The sequence below is a fragment of the Syngnathus floridae genome, chromosome 10, assembly GCF_059516105.1.
Source record: "Syngnathus floridae isolate MCC-2025c chromosome 10, RoL_Sflo_1.0, whole genome shotgun sequence".
Classification (NCBI taxonomy): domain Eukaryota; kingdom Metazoa; phylum Chordata; class Actinopteri; order Syngnathiformes; family Syngnathidae; genus Syngnathus; species Syngnathus floridae.
In genome coordinates this window covers 884,409-907,759 of record NC_142422.1, presented here as the reverse complement: position 1 = coordinate 907,759, position 23,351 = coordinate 884,409, and the positions used below count along the sequence as shown (strand labels likewise).

General features: G+C 43.2%; 1 protein-coding gene and 1 long non-coding RNA gene across 9 annotated transcripts; one reads left to right on the top strand and one right to left on the bottom strand.

Annotated features, from left to right (window-relative positions):
• Positions 1 to 304: 304 nt before the first annotated feature.
• rspo1 (R-spondin 1) lies at positions 305 to 22,371 on the top strand. Of its 8 annotated transcripts, none has more exons than XM_088387752.1 (9): positions 1,010 to 1,093; positions 1,589 to 1,645; positions 3,754 to 3,835; positions 12,191 to 12,224; positions 15,756 to 16,138; positions 18,796 to 18,990; positions 20,026 to 20,166; positions 20,885 to 21,094; positions 21,777 to 22,371. In XM_088387752.1, exons 5-9 carry the CDS (start codon positions 16,042 to 16,044, stop codon positions 21,899 to 21,901), a joined length of 768 nt encoding a protein of 255 aa, XP_088243878.1. In that variant the 5' UTR covers positions 1,010 to 1,093; positions 1,589 to 1,645; positions 3,754 to 3,835; positions 12,191 to 12,224; positions 15,756 to 16,041; the 3' UTR covers positions 21,902 to 22,371. The 8 variants fall into 8 exon arrangements, with proteins under 8 accessions (XP_088243872.1, XP_088243878.1, XP_088243876.1 ...); XM_088387750.1 differs by having other exon boundaries at positions 1,070 to 1,206; XM_088387746.1 differs by lacking the exons at positions 3,754 to 3,835; positions 15,756 to 16,138 and adding an exon at positions 305 to 710 and having other exon boundaries at positions 963 to 1,093.
• Positions 387 to 1,248, bottom strand: LOC148391544 (uncharacterized). Its single transcript, XR_015860962.1, has 2 exons — positions 947 to 1,248; positions 387 to 698 (listed from the first exon to the last, which is right to left on the bottom strand). It is a non-coding gene; the product is annotated as an uncharacterized LOC148391544 (long non-coding RNA).
• Positions 22,372 to 23,351: the final 980 nt, after the last annotated feature.

The window sequence follows — 23,351 nt, the reverse complement described above, 5'->3', positions numbered from 1 at the left end:
AATCTTTTGAGTGAACTGATTCTAAAGATTCAGTCCACTTTAAAGAACTGGAATGCACATCACTACAGTGAACTGGTGTGCCCACGGTAAACGAGAAAGCTCAATTCAAATAGAACCAAGCGCGGGTGCACGCGCTGTCTTGCCATGCAGGTTTCCTTGTTTTGACGCAGAAAATATTGAGTTTAAAACCTGAATAATTTTCACAACTTTGCCCACATTTACAAATACAATGGCCTGTTATTAAGTGTGGCTAGTTACGGTCTACCTAATAAAGTGTCCAGTGTCCCTTTTTCACTTTCAGGTAAGTTTTGACTATGATTTTTCCCTAATGAAGTGCTCTGTTATTAGGTACACTGGAAAATGGCAGCTTTAATGATACACTCTCCTATTTTCAACACTTTATTGAACATCGAATATCACAAACTATGAAAGGACCGAAACAGTCATAGAATATTCAACCATAGAGCATTGGCGCCCTCTGCGGGAAACATGTTGTACTGCACCCAGTCCACTAATTTCTATGCCTTTTGACCACCACTTCTGAAACTCATGGCTTTGTCACGGACGGCGAGGCCGGAAGGTGCGATTGGGACGGCGTGGACGGGAACAAGCCTTAAATGGGAGCAGACATTAGCCGGAAGAACGTCATTGGAGAGCGACGATGACGGCCAATCAGACAGCACCCAACCCGAGCAAACCTGTCAATAAACGTAAATAATAAATATTTTCATTTGAAATACAAATAATATTTTTTCAGTACCATAAAACACCGACGAAGGTTTGCGAACTTTTTAATTCATTATTGATAGGAAACAACTTAAAAGAAGAAATACAATAATTTATTATTATTTGGCTTTTATCACAATGCCGATGAGCTATTGCAAATGTTTGATTGAAGCGGTAATTATTATGTAACATAAAAAAGAAACGCATTCATGCTTCTTACACCACAATATCGACAGAAAGCGGACAGCGGTGCTGTTTGGCGGGCCTCATCTCCGACATACGGCAGACGTTGGGTCTCTATGAACGACACAAGCCCAAAAAGACATTGCAACGACCCGTTGACCATCAGAGAGTCCCCTTCTACCAGGTTTGTTGGAAACACGTCTGTAGCACTACAAAATCAAGCAAACTTATCGAACAGGGCGTACCAAAAAAAAAAGTATAAACCAATGGATGAAGAAAAGGACAGAGATGGTGCAGGTAATGGTTTTGTATCTGTCAAAACAAGCAGTGCTGGTAGTATGTCGCAGTCCCACCGAGAATTACAGTTAGCATCACATGACTAGCTTACATAAAACTGCAAAGTCGCTATCAAGATGAGACAAACAATCCAATATCCTATTTGAATGTTTTACCACGGGGCACAATGTGCCATTCTTGCAGTAAGTTACTTGTGTGCTACCATTGACAATGATGAGTTCATCAGAATATTGCATTTGCTGCCAAATGCTAAAATTGATAGGCTAAATGTAACGTAGTCAAACAAAATATGTTAATACGGAAATGATTTGAGCTTAGTGTTTTAATTGGCAGATGAGCAAGATGGCAAACTATAATGTTCTTTTCTCTTTTCTTCCTCAAGGTTCTATACAGTTTTGTTGTTGAGGAGAACAACAACACAAAACCTCTTCAAATCCAAGTAAGTCTTTATTAACTTTGCTTCTGGTTTAATGTTCTAAAGTCAACTTTGTTTGCCTGCTGATATCTTAGTGAGAATAAGTGGTATAGAAAAATGTCTCAGCAGAAACATGTTGCCGCGTATGTTCCGCCATATTGCAGATAAGTGCATTCTTGCAAAATTTTATAACAAGGGCACCATTTAGGGAACAGCCACAAATGTACAGTGAGTACACAATCATGAACAACACACTTTAAGAGCCGTCTGTGCAATGCCTCCTAGTGAGGATTTTTTTTACTGCAGTGGGAATCTGCTTGGAAAACCTTTGAGGATATACATATGACAAACATATGATGATCCAGATGTTTTCCTGTGTGGCAGAGGTGCTCGGAATCTCTACGCAGTTGTGGCTAAGGTTTAAGTTAAACAAGCTCAGTGTAACATTGAAATGTACTTCACTGTGTGCATTTGTGGAGAATATTTCAACGCTCGCAGAGTCTGTGCTTTGAGTAAAAAAATAAAATAAAATTTGAAGAAAAAATGGGAACACCAGCGAGCTCAGACAGATGATGATTGACAGCTGATGAAGACTATTTGGAGGAGTTTTGCATTTTGTCTTACTCCTATGCTGAATTTGTTGTATTGAAAGAGTGGCTCAAGATGAACCATAGTAAGTCATGCGTGGAGTGCCAAGCTTAGAGTTCCTTGAAAGCTTTAGTGATTTTCCGGAAAGAAGAGTGTGCCAAAAATCTGGTACAAGAAATCTCTCATTGCGCATGCTAATAAGTCTTCCTCCATCAAGTACAAACACATGTTTTGATTTGGGTTCAAATACTTCTTTAATTCTGTAAATTGGTCACCATTTTATGACTTGTGCTTTTTTTCCCCCATGCTTTTTTTTTAATTGATGACAAACAACCATGGTTATTTGAGGCTATTCATTTCTTATGTAAGTGAGCAACCTTTCAAATTCCACATGGGATCAATTATTCCTCCATTTATATGGCTTCCGAAGAAATACAAATAAATGCAAATTCCGCATGGGATCAAACAATTATCCCTCCATTTATATGGCTTCCAAACAAATACAAATAAATACAAATCCCTCATGGGATTAAACAATGATTCCATTTGTATGGCTTCTAAGAACCATTTAAAGGACCGATGTGGACCAAAAATCATGCCAGTCACCATTGTGTCAAAACTGATTTTGGATACTACATTTATTCCATCGAAACATTTTGGAAGTTCGCAAGAAGAAGAAGAAAAAAACACCATCACAAATCAACTTTCACTATCTTGAAACTTGAAAGCCACTTTGTAACACCGTCCAAGAGTTATTTCCTTCACAGTTGTCATTGGAAAGGCATTTTTGCTTCCATTGGTAAGCACTGGAAAGGGAAGACGCAGCTAGGAGCTTCTGTCTTCTTCTGTGTCGCACTCTTCATTTCTATGCTGAGATACCACGGCCCGTTTTGACAATTGACTGGACCCAGAAGAAAATAAAGATCATGTGAGGATGAATCCCACAATATTGATCCTTTCCAAAAGGTGATAAAGTGATTGAAAATGTTTTTGTCTGGCAAATGTGTTGGTAATTTGTAACATGCCTTCAAACGGCCCCAAAAGTGAACAAATCTGGACTTGGAGAAGTTTAAAGTAGCCTAAGACTTAGCTAGGAGGAGACCAAGACTTTGAAGGGTCAAGATCAATCCAGTCCAGGTCAAGACTAAAACTGTCGAAGGCTGAGACCAAGTTTATTAAGATCCAAACTTTGATCTGAGTCAAGAGTGAGACTAGAACCCGACCAACGTAGGCTGAGACCAGGTCCTCAAAACCCAAGCTTTTCTGGGGTTGAGATTCAAACTCCGCTTCATTTCACATTTACGTATATGACCGTTACAGATGTTAAAATGTCAATGACTTTATTTTCATAAAGACCCCACGCTGATGACAGCAATAAAAAAAAAACCCACTACCTCTTTTTTTTAGGAAATGATGTAAATCCTGAGAAAAACAAGCTTGGACTGTTTGACAATGAATAAAGGCACGCACGTATTTGTGACTAAGTGGAAAATGTGTTGCTAATGACTTACAGAGCACCTCTTTAAGCTCTTTGTCACCATCAGGCTGTGAGCCACAACTGCTGTTCCAAAACCAAAACTTCATTCATTATGGAAAATCCCTCAACAAGTCCTCCAGGTGAACTCAGTGAGTTAAACTCTCTTCTTCTTTTTTTTTTTTTTTTTCGTTAAGCTTTCGCTTGCTCATGGGGAAATTATTAAAGGAGCGTGATAGTATAAACAACCGTAATTTAAAGTGACGTTAATGGAACCATTTTGCAGGCTGCACTACGTCATTTTGTGTACCGTCTCACGACAATAAGGGAATCGTGACTATTGTCTCCACGGATGGAAAAAACCCAAATCTCCTTAAGTATTTGTACTTGCTTTCTTCCCACCATTTCTAGCTGCTAATATAAACAGCGAGTTGAAGATTGGCTTGGGCGCCAGAGCGCCTCTTGCCAACAATGTTCTCTGGCTGAATGGAACCAGTGTCCACCCTTTCCTCTATCTGGCCGCATCCCATCTTCAGCGTTTATCTGCTGCCCTTTGGATTAGATAGGGATGACAGAGAGGCCTATGGGCCTATGTGCCGGGGAGGTCTGCGTCACGGCGAGGCTGTGAGCTGCCACCGCTGAAGTCATGCCTCGTAAGGGGAAGCGAGGCGCTACCGTTTCCCCCCGAGCGGCCTGCAAAACAAACAATTACGCCGGATGATCTTTCCAAGGGATCCGCACTGGTGAGGATCAAAAGCCAGACCACCTGGAACCTGTCTTGGTCTCCAGACAGTGCTCGCGGAGGGTCGAGGGTCTGTGGGAAAAGCCACTTCTCCATCCTGATCTCACTGAGAAAACACGACGGACGGACGGACGGACGGTCCTTTTCGGATTCGTGTCACGTGCGTGAAAAGAAGAGCTGACTCTTCTCAGGATCTTGACACAGGCAGGCTCTTCCAATTTTCCTTCTCATCTGCCAACTTGATTAAGGAACTCAACTCAGGAGCAAAACAAACTTTCTGGTGCCATTGTAAGTCAAATAAATGGTTGAAGCAGTCAGGAAGAAGAACCCCACCACTTTTACTTCATGTCTTTGGTTGATTGGAAAGCGCTTTGGGTCCATTCTGTTGTTTTAAATTAGCAGTGTAAATAAAAGGCCATTTGAAATGTATTTCTTTCAGCTCTCCTTGCAACATATCTGTAAACGCACCAATGTTTATGAAAGGAAACAGTCTAAAAATATTCTGCCAAGGGTTGTAACAAGAGCAAGTGAAAGTGTTGGAACATTTAGGGCCAGAATTCCGATCGCTCAGGCCAGTAGTGTATTTTGGCCCCTTTCAGAGTTTTGTGCAAGAGAAGCTTGACCTGGATGGTCAACTTATTTCTTTGGCTATTTCAGAAAACAAAACCAACGAGATCCAAACTCAATCTGTCCTTTGTGGTCAGAAAACGTATCCAAACTGACATTTGCTGTTTATTTAACACGTTGCATTGTACAAAAAACAAAAACAGTAGTCGGAGTTCTAATGAAAACAGTGGAAGTGGTCACAGATACTACGTAAGTCAAAGATTCACTTCATACTTAATGGACGAGTGGTAGAGTTAGTAAGAACCGGACCAACGTAGGCTGAGACCAGGTCTTCGAGGCCAGGTCTTCGAGACCGGGTCTTCGAGACCAGGTCTTCAAGACCAGAGCAAGCGCTCACTGACTTCAATTCAAATGTGTTGACCCTGGAGAAAGTCGAAGGTTCTCTTGCCTTCCTTGTTTCTAACCCTGAGCACCTAACCAGCATGACTTTGAGAGAAGAAATGACCCAGATGGTGGTGTTCATGGTCTCCCAGCTCAGAAATGCCATTTTGGCCAGTTTGCATATTTGTAAGGAAACGAACCCCAGCGGGCCACTTTTCACGGCCGTTTCATTTTCACGACCTATTCTGAGCTGGGTACTTTTGAGTGGTTGTGAGAAAGCTGCCAGAAGAAAAGGAAGGAAGGAAGGCCACTATGACCGCTTTACGGAGTGGACCGAAAGTTGGAGCAAGAAGGGGAAATCCTGGCAACGAGTCTTGGTAACGGCCATGGAAAACTGACTAATCATCGAAATTAGGTCCTGCAAAGACCCGTGCGTGCGGGTCAAAGTCGTTTCAAGTCCTTTAACGGCCACCGTCAAGGTGATGGGGAACGTCATGGATGCGCCTGCAAACAATGACTGACCTTTCCCTCCAGATGTTTGAATGGAACATTTGATTGTCTTAGTCGCGTTCACATTTGAGCTGACCGCACTCGAATTTGATTTGCAAACAGACCACTTAAGTGGTCTTGTTTGGTGCATACCAAGTATGAAGGACTTGGAGTGTCTCGGTCCGACTATATTGGGCGCGCAGCAAGGTTCGGAGGGTTCACCGTCGATTGCGGTGACGGGAATCCCACCAGATATTGTTTGCAAACGGACCGAGCCCACCTCTTAGGTCGTCTCGGTCTGTGTGTTTGGTGTACGCGAGGGGAGGGTTCGACGGGTTCGCACTTCTCTGGTGAACTCTTGTGATCTGATTTACTGCTGTAAACCTTCCTGGCTATCTGCCCTACTCGAACCGTGGTGAAGAGAACGGCCATTTGGCCAACGACAACACTCTTCACGGTGGGAACGAGGACCTGTAAATTAGACTTGCTGCCTTCAAACCAAAGTCACTCCCTCAAACTGGATGCAACGGAGTTTTTGGCAAACCCCGTGATCGTCTCCGCGGGATCCCATAAATTTCTTGGTGCTGCTGCTTGTCTTACTCCCTTGCTGGGGTAATGTTACGTTCAACTTTGCCCAATATCCCTCGCTTGCCTATGTATGGGCTCGCTCATGCCGGAGTCACTCAGAAGCCTTCCATTGTCCGTGCGCCCTTTTTATGAAACGGTGACATTTCTTAGCTCACATTCGGACAAATATCGGCATCAGGCTAAAAAAAGAATCCACAATTGTCGGGCCCTCGTTTAAAAACAACCCATTTGTTCTCAGAAGCGTGCTTTGTGATTCGGTTCTATCCTGCACAGGACTAAATCGGCGTTAGATAGCGTCGGAGGACCACCAAAGGCGAAGCGGCAAAGGCGGGGCACCGCCGCGCTCGTTGAACGTTGACGAAGCCACACCGTGAAATGTATAACGAGCGTTTTTAACACCGTACGCAAAAAGCTGCAACACATTTTTGGCAGAGCTTGGCAGAATGTAATGGTACATTTTTCCCGTTTTAAAAGGTAATTAAGCTTAAATAAACAGTGCGCTGGAGGCACCTTTTTGCAAATTAGACTAAATATTCACTGGCACCGTGATGTGCACATAATCATTGGAGTCTTGTGTTTGTGCAGCATTTAGGGATAATCCGTTTCTGGCCTGCGAACAATTTGTAGACAGTCGAAGTGACTCATAAGCTCTTTCCGGGAACATTAATCGTGTGAAGATTTTTGCCTTTGTTTTGTTGCACTCTGAACCGCTTTTCAAAATGGGACATCTTGATGTGTAAGGAGCCCCGTTTTGGCGATCGTGTTACAACGGGCTATGTAATTTGGGTCAAACAAAGCGTGTCTTGAATAAAACGTACCCTCGTGCAAGACCGCACAATTGACGTGTCTGTAATAAATGAACATCATTTTTCAACCACGAGGCTGACAGCTTTAAGACGTCCGACTCACTTAAACTGTCTAGCAGACATGTCTTTGAGAAAATAGGCTTGACCATTTGTTTTGGGAGCACGCACAAGGGAGAAGGTCCCAGATGATTTCTAATCTGTTTCAGAATGACGTCAATCCGCATTTTGTTCAACTCGAGCTCATATTGTCTTCATCCCTTAACACTAAGCGAATCACCGTGGACTTCTTTGTGTCATAACTGGCTTTTCTCCCGTCTGGATCAATGTTCCATCCTGACAAAAGTACATTGGACGCTGAGAAAAAAACAAAACAGGACGAAAGTACTTTTCTGGCGATAGGGGACGTCCAATTGCTAATCTGAACAGGCCAGCTTCAATCAGCGAGAGAGGATCCAGTTTTGATACAGCCGTCTGTGACTCACTGGGCTGTTTATAGCCGCTTACTTCACATTTGGCCAATGGATGGCTTCCTCTTTCTTCAATTAAAGACAAATCTTGTGAAAAACAAAACATCTTCAATAAAAATCCTCGCTGGATAAAATTGCATGCTAGGAAATGGACAAGTGTAATTGAGTTATGATTGGATTACACAACCGTTTTGTTTATATCATTAAAATGCGTGTGTTTTTGTTTTTTGCTGTTCTTGAAGGATTTTTTTTTTTTTAAATCAGGGCGAAAATAAGGGTAACAAGAAGTCCTTTAGCAATGCGCTGTCAAGAACTTGGGCACGTTGTAAAAAAAAAAAAAAATAGTGAAAACATGGCCATTGTGATCGAGTAGGGTTTTAAAATGTAATCCGTACCAAGGCCACACTTCTTTTATGAGGTATTAAATGATGTTTACTGTTTATGTCAGTAATGCAATCTCTTGTTTATGACCTCCGCAATTACACAAAGTCAAATCGCCCTGACCCAACCTTTCCAGTCTTAACCCCGATTGAAATGCATACCATTCGATTCCATTTTCACTGCTGGAAGCAGAACTTCATGACCAAGCGGCCAAGTTACACAAATTTTAATGACTAGTGGAGAGAAAAACATGTATGTGCAGGAGCATTATTGTTAGCTAGTGCTAATCTGTGCTGAAATTGCAGCTCAGGCTACTTTATAGTTGAGACACGATAATTCGTCTTTGCTTGAAAGTGACACCGTTTTTTTTTTTTTGCCCGGGCAAGCTGTCATGTTATAGGCAAAGAAACTTGGCGTGGGGGAGGTCGGTATTATGCAAATGAGCCGAATCATGAAACAACCAACAGTCCTGCAAAATAATTGATGTTATGTCCTCTTTAAGAGAGTTAGCAAAGCTTTTGCGTCCACAAAGAGGTCCTTCCACCTGGTATGAAATAAAACTTATGTTCGTTGAAGTTGCAAAGTGCAAATTAGTCATGTCCTTCCACCCCCCCCAAAAAAAACCTGCCCCCACATTTTTGGTTTTATTTTTGAGCTTGAGTGATTTTGACACGAGATGTGACTGGACGTATTAAGAGCAAGATTTAAAGAGCCAGCAGCACGTCTTGCAGTAAGGTGATAGCGAGTCCGTGAGCGCCAATATGGCAAACACATGTTAGCCGTCTCCCGGGCACGTCGTTTGAAACGTGATAAATCTTGTTTTTGGAACTGCAATGATTCCAATGAACAAGGGGGGGGGGGGCGGCGATCTTATTTTCACTTGGCATTTTATGATTTTATGAGGTTGAATAATTGCGATAAAATGCTGTACTCCTGATGTTTATGACCGCAAAGCAGCAGGCTGCGAATGTACACAATTATTGATTTACCCTCTTATGTTCTGACATTAGTCAAATAAACTAAAATATTGAATATTTGAGTTGTACGCACATGCTACGATGGAGTTTCCAAAAGTACCAACTGTAGGCTTTCCAGTTGAGTATGTGGGAGAACATAAACGAGCTAACACCTTTTTTAACAATACTCTCAATTTAGATTCTGTGACTAAGCAGACACCCAATTTTCAAATTCAGAGGCTGGCACATAATTAATAATGAATCAACTCGGTGATGTTGTCTTGACGTGGATAGTCCGGTTCTGAAGACTTGGGGAATTTAGAAGGCTAAAAGCAGGTGAAGGATATCTCTCTGTTCACTTCCATGTGCTTTCTGAGTTGAGATACGAGTATCCGCAATGATCAGGTTTCACCCAATGTTCTTTCTTGGCGCATTTCGCTTTTTCTAATCCAAGCACAATTGCAGTTTTATCCCACTCGTAGCAGATGTCTGGCCACCAGATGGAGGCCTTGGCTCTCGCACTGTGTCTACTCCTGGTAGCTGTGGATTTGATTCAGGACATTTGTTCCCAGCGGTGTATGGATGTTTAGGTGTTCAATGTTGGTACAAGCTAGGGTCTCGCTGACTCAGAATAGCTTTTTTTTTTTGTTTTTTTCTCTGCAGGCCAAAATGATGCAAGCACCTACTTTTGGATGCAGGTGTCTAACTGCATGGTGATAGAACTTCATCATCAGCTTGTTTACTGCCTCAACAACTGCCAGATCCATTGTTTTTTTGGAATGTGTAGAGCCTTTTAGTGCCATGTGGTCCAGATCAGAAAACGTACCGAGATATTCTCAGTGCTTGACCTCATTTAAGAGGTTGTATCTATCTGCTCTTTCAAAGAATCCTTTCTAGTTCGTAGAAGACTTGCAGACTGTAGATTGAAGTGTCTGGATTTGGCCAGAGTGGACTCGGTTCTGCTAAGTTTATCTCTGCTAAAAGAAAAATGTTGGCACAATGATGAAAAGGTGGGAACCTGGGACATACATAGATCTGGATTAGGAAGAGAAGTGCCCCCGAGATAGAGCCCTGGGTCACACCCGTGGTGGATGAGTCATTCCAAGTGCCTGGGATCAGTCTAGGCTGAGACTATCTACTGATTTGAACAATACTTCCAAGAAAGTGCAAAGTGATTCCAACACCTGTGAGATTCAAGTGAACATTTTGTTCTTTGTTTTTGTCGTTTTACAACCATGACTAAGGTTGGACCGTGCCACTCTCCTTATGGCACATTTCGAACAACTCCAACTTCATGTTTCTTTGGCTCTGTTGTCTTTTGCCCCCACGTGTCCTCATATATCCCTTGAAAGCCTTTTTTATTTTTATTTGCTCAAGTAACACCTTTATTTCAGCTAAGGGGCTCAGATTTGAACACCTGAAAGTGTTTTGCTTTGAACCGCTCCAAATGTCCTGGGCAAACTCGAATTCCGAAGCACAGGTTGTTCTGTGTCCTAATAGATTCAATTGTGAAGGAAATGATAAAGATCAAGGAAAGCATAACGTGTACTTCACAGTTCATTATCAAAGAGTTTGTCAAGCATCCTGATGAAACACAAGTCACGGTTTTATCTCGATGCCTTGTCTGAGTTGGCTCATTCCTCTTCACAGTTCAACAGTTGGACCGTCGGTCTCATTAGTAAAGGTCTTTCTTCAAGCTCCATTTAGCTCCTTGCCTATAATTGTACTCGGCTTTGAGGCCAAAGCAGGAATGATGACCACTTGTTGCATTGTTTGCACGCATAAGCGCTCTCGTCAGTGACACGGAAAGAAGCGTTTCGCTTCGGCTTTAGGGCTCCTCCGGGACGCCTTCTTGGCCGACGGTGGACCTTCTCCGTCCGTGCAGGTTGTTATCGAGATAATAAAGGTGCTGGCAAATTCAGAGGAACTCTTTTCTTTCTGTTAGCGCTTATTAGCGCTTAGTTGATTTTGGGATTGGAGTTCATTTTAAGGTCTTCTTGGGGTTGAGTTTGACATTAGGCTTTAGTCTTTACTGAAGCCAACAGAGTCGAACCCAGACCCTCGCCGCAACTGCCAACCGCTAGTGTGCTCCATGCTCTAATATCGACCAATCTAACACACACAAGCGGGATGACAAAATGATCTATATGAAACATTGTCATAATTCACTCCGGCGTTTGGCCGCATTCACATGTGCTGTGTCTGTTTTTCTGTCAGCGCACGCATCAAAATGCTTGACTGGCAGCCACAGAGATCAAGTGATGATGATGTGCAGCCGTGCTTTAAAATGCACTTTTTCTTTTCCCCTGGCTTGGCCACGGGATGAAGAAAAACAAATAGACTGTGGCGTAACTTCATTCTCAAGATAAATCTATCAACGGGAGCGGTAGTCGTTTCACGCGGCGCACGGATAGATGGCACATTCTGGATTGAGTTTGGACAAATCTTCTCAATCGTGCTGTAAATAAGCCGATAGTCCTTTCAAATTTACTAAGCCATATTTTTGCGGTATCTGGAGATGCACCAAAGTTGAGTGTCGTTTTTTTAATTGTAGAAATACTTTGGTGAAATGTTGATTTTTGGCCATTGATTGATTGATTTTGCCTTATACTTGCCACTTGCTGTCGACTGAAAACGGTTAGCTTATTTTTGCACTTGCGCTGCAGGTACAAATGCCCTCTTGCAACTTTCCTTCATTCAAAAGTTGGTTTTAAAACACAAATACAAAACATTCTGGCACCATACACGATAGCAAAGAATTATTACAGTGCAGTGCAGTGCAGGGCAGCAGCGTTTCTTGTGAGCGTAGAGTTTGTGGGCGGGGCTTGAGCAGGTCCTGGTAGCTGGGACTATTGGATGCAAATATCACCTCTATCTCACGCTCTCTCACACACATTCCCTCCCTCCCTCACTCAGTCAGTCAGTCAGTCCACCGAGTCGCAGCAATGGGAGGCATCTGATGGCTCCGACGAATTGGAATAGAAAAGCCACAGCCGAATGGCATTGAAATAGAAACACATTGAACTGAAGACAAAAGGAAAAACATCAAGCAGGCTTATTCCAATGGGAATATTTTTATTTTCTTAATTTGACCCTTTTTTCTGATATTACATTTTTTTTTTTTTTTTAGGAAAATAAAGTGTACCGAGTGAACCCTGGCACAGGTGGGTTGCTCCTTTCCATTTATTTCTGATTTCTTTCCACTTGAGCTTGTGTAATGACAGTGATTCGATTTGATTTTGCAAGCTGCTTTGATGTGGCATATTGGCACTGTTTCTTTCTTATTGTGGTTAAACACTAAATCATACTAAAAGTTGTTTTTTAGTATTTGGAAATGTGTCTAATTCAATCAGGCAACCTCTCTGTTGTTTTTTGCTTATGAGATATCAGCATGTGAAAAATGATTCTTTCATAAAAGTTACACATTGTGTGTTTGATGATTTACAAATGAAAAGAGAGATGAAAGCAGGAGGAAGGCGGCTTGAAGCTGATAGCAGTGAGCCAGCGAACCGAACCAACCATCAGTTGACTTGACTTATTTACAATGGAGTGATGCGACAATTAAGATTTGACCAGAGATAAAAGCAGGAGGAGAGTGGACAGAAGAATTGCGAGCGGGGACTAAGCCACCAGGCTAAGTGAGTGATGACTATATTTTTGGCGTTCTCAACTGAAGATTAGAAAAGTTCAACTGGAGATAAAAATAAGAGGAAACCATGAAAACAGGGAGGTAGAAAAAGGCTCATTTTGTGCTAAATTAACATGCTAAGTTTGTGTTCATGATGAGTGTTCTTGTGGTTGGGGAAATAGAGGCAATAATAAGCTAACGGCTAGGAAAAGTACATGTCACAACAGCTTTGGTTTTCTTTGTGGTCATCCATGAGCAACTCTGGCTTGCTTTTTTTTTTTTTCCCATAAAAATATGGGTCTCCCATATTTGAAAACAATCGGTTGCACTCTGATTGAAAAGCTGGTAATGTTCTTGTCATTTCTGCCGCACCAGAGACTTTCGTTTTGAATCTTCAGTTAAACCACTGAGGTTGCACGCTTTGATTTGATTTGAAGAACATGAGAAGATGTTTCAACCAGTACAGAAAACACATGTTCTTCCATAAGTTTGATTCATTGTGGTCCAGGTTGGCTTTCATTTCACAAATACCCCATTTGATTTGCGATGTTGGATTCTCATCCTTTCATTGATTGGCTTGCTTAAAAACTCCTATCTTCACTTCTGGTGTCCACATGATAAAATTTCATGTCACAGCAATTTCATATCGAAGAGGAGAAGATATTTTAAGTCTGTGTTTTGGTTACTCCAGTATTATTGTCAAGACAAATGATCAAAACAGGATTGGGAATTCCGTGACTTTTGTATATTGAGGACTTTGATTCGTTTTAGTATTAACTAGGATGCTAATATAATTTGAAACCAGCCACTAATGTGAAACATAGCACACACAGATAAGGTCACAAATGACGACAAACAGATGACTCACTCGTGTAGAATGCCGCATTCTTCGTTTCGTCTTCAATGCTTCCGCTCCTCATCAAAAGGCGAGATTTTAAACACAAAAGACAATCTACGGAAATTTCCATCTTGAATTTACCCGACACGGGATTTGAATCCGTAACTTTTGGACCGTGAGGCAGACAAATTTACCACTGAGTTCTCGTGTCTAGTGGCGTAGAGCTCTAGCCACTGAGCCACGTATTCACAAAAATATATTTGTGTTCTGTGAATTGGCTTGAAAGTTTTATTTCAAAATGAGGCGCATCCACCTGTGCCTTTCCAAAAGCACAACTTTCCAAACAAACAACAAAAGAAGATTTCTCCCAGATGGTCTAGCTCTATTGCTAATTGATTCGCACGAACCAATCCTGCTCAGCGTCAAATTTTGCAACAGGCAATGAAGACATCAAAATTGCTTCGGCACATGGCGCACCAAGAACAGCGAGTACATGGCGCACCGAGCATCTGGCCGGCAATAAAATGAAAGCCTTTGGAGTTTTGGGATGGAAAGGAAAGATCCGTCACTTGAATGAGAAACAAGCACAGGACTTCACTAATTGCAACAACTAAATTCAGCGGTAACGTTGTAACTCCTAAATCTCTTGGGATGCCGAAACCAAGAAAGCAATATTTCCGACCATTCATCCTAACAAAACGAGTGTGTTGGCACAAAGAGGTTGGGGGTGGCTGGATTAAACATCACCCACAAGGGTTCATCCACAGGTAGATTAAATAATTCATGCATCCCTGTTTGGGTTTTTACAAAGGAGGCAGGTCGTTTCATCCGCTGACTTTTTAATGACCGAGCCCTCAAGGCTTGATGGTGGCGGTGGTCTTTAAACACTAGTTTTTTTTTTTTAATTACGCTCACATAAACGGCCAAGGGAATTGATAGCCGGAGGAGCCCCTTTGGTCGTAGTGTCCGTCCGTCCGTCCGTCCTTTTGTGGGGTTATAAAAGGGGCTCTGACGCAAGTGAGGAGTTACTCAAGCGTTCTTCTCCAGCCGTGTGCTGGTGGCCAGCTCCTTTGGAGTAACAAACAGGTGCTGCATCATTTTTTCTGGCTCCGTCTTATAAATATAACTCGGAGCTGCAGAGTGTCACTGATGTGTTTTTATTATGATGACTAAGCACCGTTTAGCAACGACTAAGTATCCCTGAGCGCTTATCTAAGCACTTGCCTAAATGACCAGAGACAATAATGCATCCTGAATTGCGTGTGTCATCCAGGCTAACTGGCATGTCACCGTTAGCATTTATTTATCGCTGATAATGGCCGCCTCACACATCATTGTGACTTGTTTGCCTTCCTTTAAGTCCGCTTAGGTACGTACAGGCAATGGCTGACCTTGATTTATAAGGCTCTTCTTGGCTCACTTCTTATTTAATGACTTTTCTTCAGAGAACTAAAAGCTGCTTGGCCTCGTGGTCCTGGGAGCGTTCACTTTTATTACCCCGGCCGGCCGGCACTTTGCAACGCTTTTAAAGACGGAGCTGAAAATCTACGAGCTTAATGCATTCCGAGTCTTCGGACCCACGCTAATTGCTAAACGGCGCGAGACGACCGAGCGCCCGGTGCCTGTGTTTGTTTAGGGCACCGAGCACAACAGCCTAATATGGTCTTCCTTTTCTTTGGTTATCACGCTCATAAGTAAAGACCACCCATTGTCGGTCGGGGTCCTCGTGTCTTCTCGGTGTCCTCGTCGCAAGCGAGCTATAAATACACCTCGACCTTTCCACTAAAGCTGTCCCGAATGTGTTTTGATTACAATTAATATTGTGAGCATAAACACACTCCAGTCATCATCCAAGTCCAAATATAGTTTTGCAAATTGTCTGCTCGCTCTTTTGGTATTTGACCAATGTTGCTACTCGCTAAGCATCTGCTAGGTCACTGATAAGAGATGACAATCTTACAGTCCAACCAAAGAAAACGGCAAATTCCTGATTGATTACAAAACTTCACGGAGGAAGACTTTGAAAAGGGGAAATGCCATTCACGGTCGTTGCGGGAACAAATCAGACAGCCACGAGCTCGTCGGAAATCAGGACACGAAGGATGGTCGGGGACTGGAGTTTGTCAAATGTTGGCCTCCTTTCAACGACGTCATACCTCAAAGCGACCTGTTCTCGGTTGTCTGCTGTGTCTTCCGCTAGCCTTCTCACCGACAATTCTGCCTTTGCAGCTCGTCACTAGGAGCCACGCCTCTGTCCTTTTATCGATCTTTGGAGCTGTGACCACCGACGAGGAAGAGAAACCCTAACCCTTCAGCTTCATGGGTTGACGGCCTCCGGCTCCGTTTTACTTTGACGATGAATCATCCTCTTCATTGAATAAGAGAGTGGCAGCGTGGCAGATCATCATCGTTCAAGAGACGGACGGATTGGCCTAACTCGCAGAGGAAGGGACATTCCTCTGCCCCACGTCGTCCAGCGAGGGACCTTGCCTTTCCGGAAAAACCAACAGAGACTATGCAGCTGGGACTGCTGGCGCTGACGATGGTCTTCCTCAGTTCCGTAGGTGACAGTGATGTCACCAAACCTTTCAAGGCCAGAAGGCAGAGACGGGGTGAGTGACCACCCGGATGAAACACAAGCGAGCACCATTTGTTTGGCACGCTCCAAAAAGTCTCCCAACATCGTGAATCAATAACAAAGCAAAATTAGCGAACGACAAGTGAACGAAAAATCCCACCTTTCCCCATTGGTGACATTTGAAATGCCAGATGCTGGTGGTTTTTGGGCTGGTACATTCACCGTAAATCATTCTTGAAGCAAACAACATCAAACCATTCTCTTAAATAAGACCATATGCGGATGGGGAATATCTCTTGGTCGAATCTGCCGCCTTTGTCGGTAATACTCCCCCGTTCGTCGCTGCCGTGACTAAGCTCTCGACCAATAAGCCGATGATGGCTTTAGGCTTTAAATCAGGCTTTTAAGTCAGAGTTTAAACTTGGGGTTAGGATTTCAAACTGCGATTTCCAGCCTCATGCCGCAGTGTTGTACTTTGTCTCGTTGTTTGTGGGGACCAATGGATGAAGTTCTATACAAAGCGGATTTCTTATGAGCTTGACGTGGCGACAACTCAATTTGAATGCACCGTCACAAGCAATAGCAACATTGGCGCCTCAACCTTTTAGTTTTCAATTTATTTGGAGCTACACTATTACTGCGGGCTAATGTCGAGCAAAAAGATCCGTGCAGTGTGACACACACAGCCAATGATGCTGGGGGAAAAAAAAAAATGTTACTTGGACGTCCAAGCCAAGACTTTATTCGTGATCCAAAAATAGCACACTGTGAACCGAGACAATAAATTGTTAGCTACGACAGCTTCATTGCACAAGTAATGTTTGAATGTTTTCAGAAAACATGTATAAAATACAATACGATACAAGGATTTCAACCATCCATCCGGATGACATATAGTTACGAATGCGCTTTGATTCGATGTCCTCGCATCTTTGAAATCAAAAGCGCAGCTAGCAATTATGCTATTAGGCTAAGAATTTTGTATGTGAAGCGGGGTGTTTGTTTGTTAACTGAGGCGCCGTGGTTGTTTTGATTTCACGCCGTTCGCATCTGACTTTGCTTTGATGCTCGTTGTCGCCTGTCTGCTGCCGCTGCCGCTGCTGCTGGCTTTTCAACATTCAAGAGAAAATATGCGAGCCGAGACAAAAGATTTTGTACCGCAAGTATTTAAGGGGAAACCTTAACGACATGGGGATGGATGTTTGTTTTTTTCTGAGGAGTTGGCAAAGTGCGCGTGCGTCTCTGCGGGCCGATAAGGCCGACGTTCATATATGAGAGTTGAAAGGCCAAACTTTGTTGAAAGGACGCCTGGCACGGCAAGGCAAGGCAAGGCGAGGCGAGGCGAGCAGCCGACGAGCGCTCATCCCGAACAGCACTGCGTGTTCTGAGAAAGCCGTAAAAGTTCATCGCCGTTGTCTCCTGTGGATAAACGAGCTGTTGACAATCAAGTCCTTGTGGTAAGGACCGCAGATTGGGTTTTCTTTGTTTATGAAAAACGGACGGACAGACAGACAGATGCGGGCTGCGATTGGGTTTTCTTTGTTTATGAAAAACGGACGGACAGACAGACGCGGGCTGCGATTGATTCCATTTGGTCTGCTTCGGCGTGATAGCGTCTGGCCGTTGCCAAGTGAGACTTGTGTTTGCCATATTTGCGTGTGGGAAAGAACGGGCGCGCGAGACGTGACAAAGATGAGCGGCGGTTCCGAATGACGCTTGCTTGTATCGATGTGACAACCACCAAGACAAAACTACTGTGAGATCAATCTGACGGCCTCATCAATAATATTAGAATATGCCATACAGTTTTTCAAAGAAAATATTCCATCTTCATAATATCATCATACTATCTATCTGAAAAACAAAAAAACGAATTATTTTCATGATTTTATAAAATAACTATTATTTAGTGGGGTATTTTTTTGCATGTAATGTTTTAGCTTGAAAAAATGAAGTCTCTTACAATTTGAATATTTTTTTTCTCCCCAATTTTTTTTCTTAAATAATATGCCCTATTTTTTCTTCCAAAACCATTATCGAAAGTAATATTTGATTTTCATAAGAATAAAAATAGGTGCCGTTTTTCAAGGGTGAGAGATTATTTTTCTAAATATATATGTAGATAGAGCTAAAAATATGTAGGTAGAACCTCTTTCTGCACAAATCTACCTTTTTTGTTTTATGGAAAAAAATTAAATAAAAAAATAATAAGCATTTTTGTTTTCTGTAAAAATGACCGATTTGGGAGTTATGTCGATATTTGATAGAATCAAACAAATGTTCATTTTCCTCCATTATATAACAAGCAAAATCTGGAAAAAAAGACAATTGTGTGGCTCTCTCATAATTTACTCCAGATCTGTATGGCATGTTTTTTTTTTTTAATTCCTTATGTTTCTTATTGCTATACGCATTGTCATGCCAGTAAACTCCGAAAACATCACCATGTTATTTCATCAGGTCGACCGTGAACAAATGTCCTTCATTATAGCGCTTCATATGTTACTGGAAACAATGACATGCTTTCCTTTCTTTCTTTCTTTCTTTCTTTCTTTCTTTCTTTCTTTCTTTCTTTCTTTCTTTCTTTCTTTCTTTCTTTCTTTCTTTCTTTCTTTCTTTCTTTCTTTCTATGTAATATGATTGGACCACGCATTATTCTTCATTATTTTTTTTCAACTTTTTTCTTGCCAGTGAGCGGCGAGGTTGTGCCATCCTGCCCGAAAGGCTGCGAGCGCTGCTCCGAGTACAACGGCTGCCTGAAATGCAAAGCCAAGCTCTTCATCTACTTTGTGCGCAGCAACATCAGCCAAGTGGGCGTGTGCCTGGCCTCCTGCCCCACCGGATACTTTGGCATGAGGATCCAGGGAGGCAACAACAGATGTTCCCGTGAGTCCCGCTCGCTCGCTCGCTTCATATGTTTAGTTCTTGCAAATGTCAATTTGTTATTGCACACACGCAAGCAAAAAAAAAAAAAAAAAGTATTTATCTACCCAAAAAAATAAAAAGGTCCGTTTCCGAGGGCGCCATTCCCGTATTTTGTAGCCGAGGTGAGCCAGCAAGTGGGCGTGCAAGTTAGTCTGCTTCTGCTTACCTTCTGGAACACAATTCTCAAGCAAATGTTTACACATGTATTATTGACTGCTGTTTTTCTTTTTTATAGGAGGGAACATCTGTATTTTCCATTTGGCCCTCAATTGAAGAGCAAATGCCAAAGAAAGCCACAATCTATGTTTGCTATGTGATCACTTTCACACAAATTGAATTTTCATGTTGTTTTGTAGTGTTATTATTAGCTGTTGATGAGTTTTTTTTCCATGTCTTGTCCTTATCTACCTTTCTCACTATTCTCGGTAGCGAGGGTCCGAGCTGACCGCCAATGATCCAAAAGCAACGTCTGTTGATGCATTGGTGGGAAAAAATACAAATTTCGCACCGCTGAAAACCCAGCGTGATTTTTTTGTATTTTTTCACGTCAAATGTCACATTTGACGCCGAATGACGTACGGCTTAATCATTCATTTCAAACTAAGTTGCTCTTTTAAACTGCGCAGTGTTTAGATCCGGTGTCATTGTGGCGACGAGCCACACGCGGCCGAGTCAGCGCTCTGCTCTTTAAGCTCATCTCGGAAACACAAACAAAGCCTCCAAAATTGGCATCGCAAGATTCCCAACTTTTGATCTGCCCTCTTCCCGGAAGGCGACGGCGGCGACGGCGGCGGCGGCGGGCGTTGTGACGCCAACGCCTGCTTCGTGAGGAAGTAGCGTTGTCGTCGGCGTTGTCCCATGTTTTGAATCACGCCCGTTTTGGCGCGTTGTTTGGTGACCAGCTCCTTCTCATTCCCGCGCTCACCTGTGTGTGTGTGTGTGTGTGTGTGTGTGTGTGGTGGCAAGTCACTGAAACATTCCATCTGTGTCTTGCAGAATGCGAACCCGACTGCGACATGTGTTTCGAACGCAAGTTTTGCATTAAATGCAAGGAGGGGTTGTATGTGAACAGCGGCAAATGTTCCGTCAGCTGCCCTTCAGGCCTGCACCCGGCCAACGACACCATGGAGTGTGTGGGTGAGTCACCGCCATTTATTTATTTATTTATTTATTTATTTATTTGCGTGTGCGTGAGTGGGTGAGTGAGTGGGTGAGTGGGTGAGTGGGTGAGTGGGTGAGTGAGTGAGTGGGTGAGTGGGTGGGTGAGTGAGTGAGTGGGTGAGTGGGTGAGTGAGTGAGTGGGTGAGTGGGTGGGTGAGTGAGTGGGTGGGTGAGTGAGTGAGTGGGTGAGTGGGTGAGTGAGTGAGTGGGTGAGTGGGTGGGTGAGTGAGTGGGTGGGTGAGTGGGTGGGTGAGTGGTTGAGTGAGTGGTTGAGTGAGTGGGTGAGTGAGTGAGTGAGTGAGTGAGTGAGTGAGTGAGTGAGTGAGTGAGTGAGTGAGTGAGTGAGTGAGTGAGTGAGTGAGTGGGTTGAGTGTGGGTGTGTGCGTGGGTGTGCGTGGGTGTGCGTGTGTACGTATGTACGTATGTACGTACGTATTTATTTAATGAATTATTTATTTATTTAATGAATGTATTTGTTATTTTCATGTTTTTATTTTTTGATTTTTTTTTTTTATTATATTTATTTTTTCATTATTTTTGTATAAAGACATTTTGGAATTGAAAGTGTGGGAAATGTTACTTTAAATGTGTTTTTTCTTATAATTTGAGTAACAAAAAGGGCCAATGACAAGTACTCCTATCAGTAAAAATTATTTGTTTTCAAAAGGAAATGATCCCTCCTCTTCTTTTCCAGAGTGCGAGCTGTCCGAGTGGAGCCAATGGGGTTCGTGCGTCAAGAGAAACAAAACGTGCGGATTCAGAAAAGGGACTCAGTCCCGGGTCCGACTCCCGCTGCAGCACCCCCGCACGCGAGGCACCCCCTCGGCCGCCGGGCCCTCCCAGACGTGCCCTCCGCAGACCGACAGGAGGAAATGCGTCGTGCCCAAGACACCTTGCCCGAGAGGTGAATTGCATCACGTCATAATCAATAGGTCAATATCGCGTCCGCAAAGCGCACGCGGTGAATTTGGTCCTTGTCGAGGAAAGTCGGCTGTTGGGCGTTGAGAAATGAGTCGCGTGTGAATTCGCCCTGGAAAGAATTTCATTACGACGCTGGGGAAAGCAACGAGCGGTGAAATATTATAAACCCTCTGGTAAAAACGTTCAAGGTGTTGATGCTGAGCGAGGCTCGGAATGAGGCTTTTGAATTTTACAAAGCAAAGCCGCCGTTGTTGTCGTGTTTTGTTTAGACTTGTACTATTCCAATCTTAGGAACTACTTTTATGACGGTCTTTGCTTTGTCATTGGCATACGAAACACTGTCCAGCGTTTTGGCACGTTTTCTCTTTTCTCCTCTCAGGAGGTGCGCCGAGCCATAAGCACTTCATAACAGACATCCGTCAGTGTTGCGAGCGAGCCCGCCTCGGATAAACAAAACGAGCGCAGTCTGAATAATAGCAGCACATTGCGTTCATCATCGTGGCAACCGAATCATCTTCCACCGTTTGCTAAAAACAAAACAAAGTACTGATGTTACACTGCCACATTTTTTAGGTAGCTAGGAAATGTAAACAGAATAAAAGTAGGAGAAAGAATTTTTGGTGGCGCAATACATCCGTGACTAATATTTCTTTTTGTCTCCCCAGAGAACAGGACCAAGGGGGGCCGGCCGGTGAACGGACCCGGCGGAGGCGGCGGCGGCGGGAGGAGGCGGAAAGGCCAAAGCAGGACCACCGTCGTTCCCAGCGAGGCGACCAGCTCCGTAACTTAAAGCGGGAAGGATTCCTGCAAGAAAAGCCTCCCGAGATGACGCTGCCGCCGAGCCGACATCTTGATGAGAAAACATTGCGTAGGGCCGCTTGGACATGCTGACTCTGCAGGTTTTCCCAGTCACGCAAGGAGTCCGATGATGGCAAATCTGCTCCCGGTTTGCATCGTCGGAGGTGATGGACGGACAGACGGACGGACGGACGGATCCATGCCCTGGAGTGCGTGCGTGCGTGCGTTTTTTTTGCGACTGGGAGCAAAAAGGCAGCACAGGTCGCTGCTAATCAATACTGCTTTGTTTGCAACAGGGTTCTGATGTTTTTGCAGTCGTGACTTTTTGACGTAAGCATTTCTATGTGACCATGTCCTCATGCTTCTACTTTACGGGAACACACATAAAGGTTTTTGGAATGGTTTGGAGGCTCTTATTTTGTTCACATTCAAAGTCCTAATAAAAGAAGGAAGCTCGTTTCACTTGTCTCATATCATTTACATTCAGTGTGTGCGCAGAATTACAGTTAAGGCTTGAAATGAGGGTTTCAAATAACTGCTAAGGTTTCAAATGAAACTTATATGTTATGACACAAATGACATGGTGTCTGTATAGCAATTGCATTTATTGGCCCGAATTTAAACACAAAACAACATATATGCAATGACAAAAACATATTCACACTAACAAAAGGCACCATCTAGTGGCCAAACGACGTAAGTACACCTTTAAATGGTGGTGTACCTAATGGTGTGTGTGTGGTCTGTGTTGTGTGTGTGTGTTGTGTTGTGTGTGGTGTGTGTGTGGTGTGTGTGTGGTGTGTGTGTGGGGGGGATCTATGTCTGTGTGGTGTGTTTGTGTGTTGTTTGTGGTGTGTTTGTGTGGTGTTTTTTGGGTGTGTTTTTGTGGTGTTTGTGGTGTGTTTTTGTGGTGATTTTTGGGTGTGTTTTTGTGGTGTTTGTGTGGTGTTTTTGTGGTGTTTGTGGTGTGTTTTTTGTGGTGTTTTTTGTGGTGTGTTTGTGTGTTGTTTGTGGTGTGTTTGTGTGTTGTTTGTGGTGTGTTTGTGTGGTGTTTTTTGGGTGTGTTTTGTGGTGGGTTTGTGTGGTGTTTGCGGTGTGTTTGTGTGGTGTTTTTTGGGTGTGTTTTGTGGTGTTTGTGGTGTGTTTGTGTGGTGTTTTTTGGGTGTGTTTTTGTGGTGTTTGTGGTGTGTTTGTGTGGTGTTTGTAGTGTAATTTCGTGGTGTTTTTTTGGGTGTATTTTTGTGATGTTTGTGGTGTGTTTGTGTGTTGTTTGTGGTGTGTTTGTGTGGTGTTTTTGTGGTGTGTTTGTGTGTTGTTTGTGGTGTGTTTTTTGGGTGTGTTTTTGTAGTGTTTGTGTGGTGTTTTTGTGGTGTGTTTGTGTGGTGTTTTTTGTGGTGTTTTTTGTGGTGTTTTTTGTGGTGTGTTTGTGTGTTTGTGTGGTG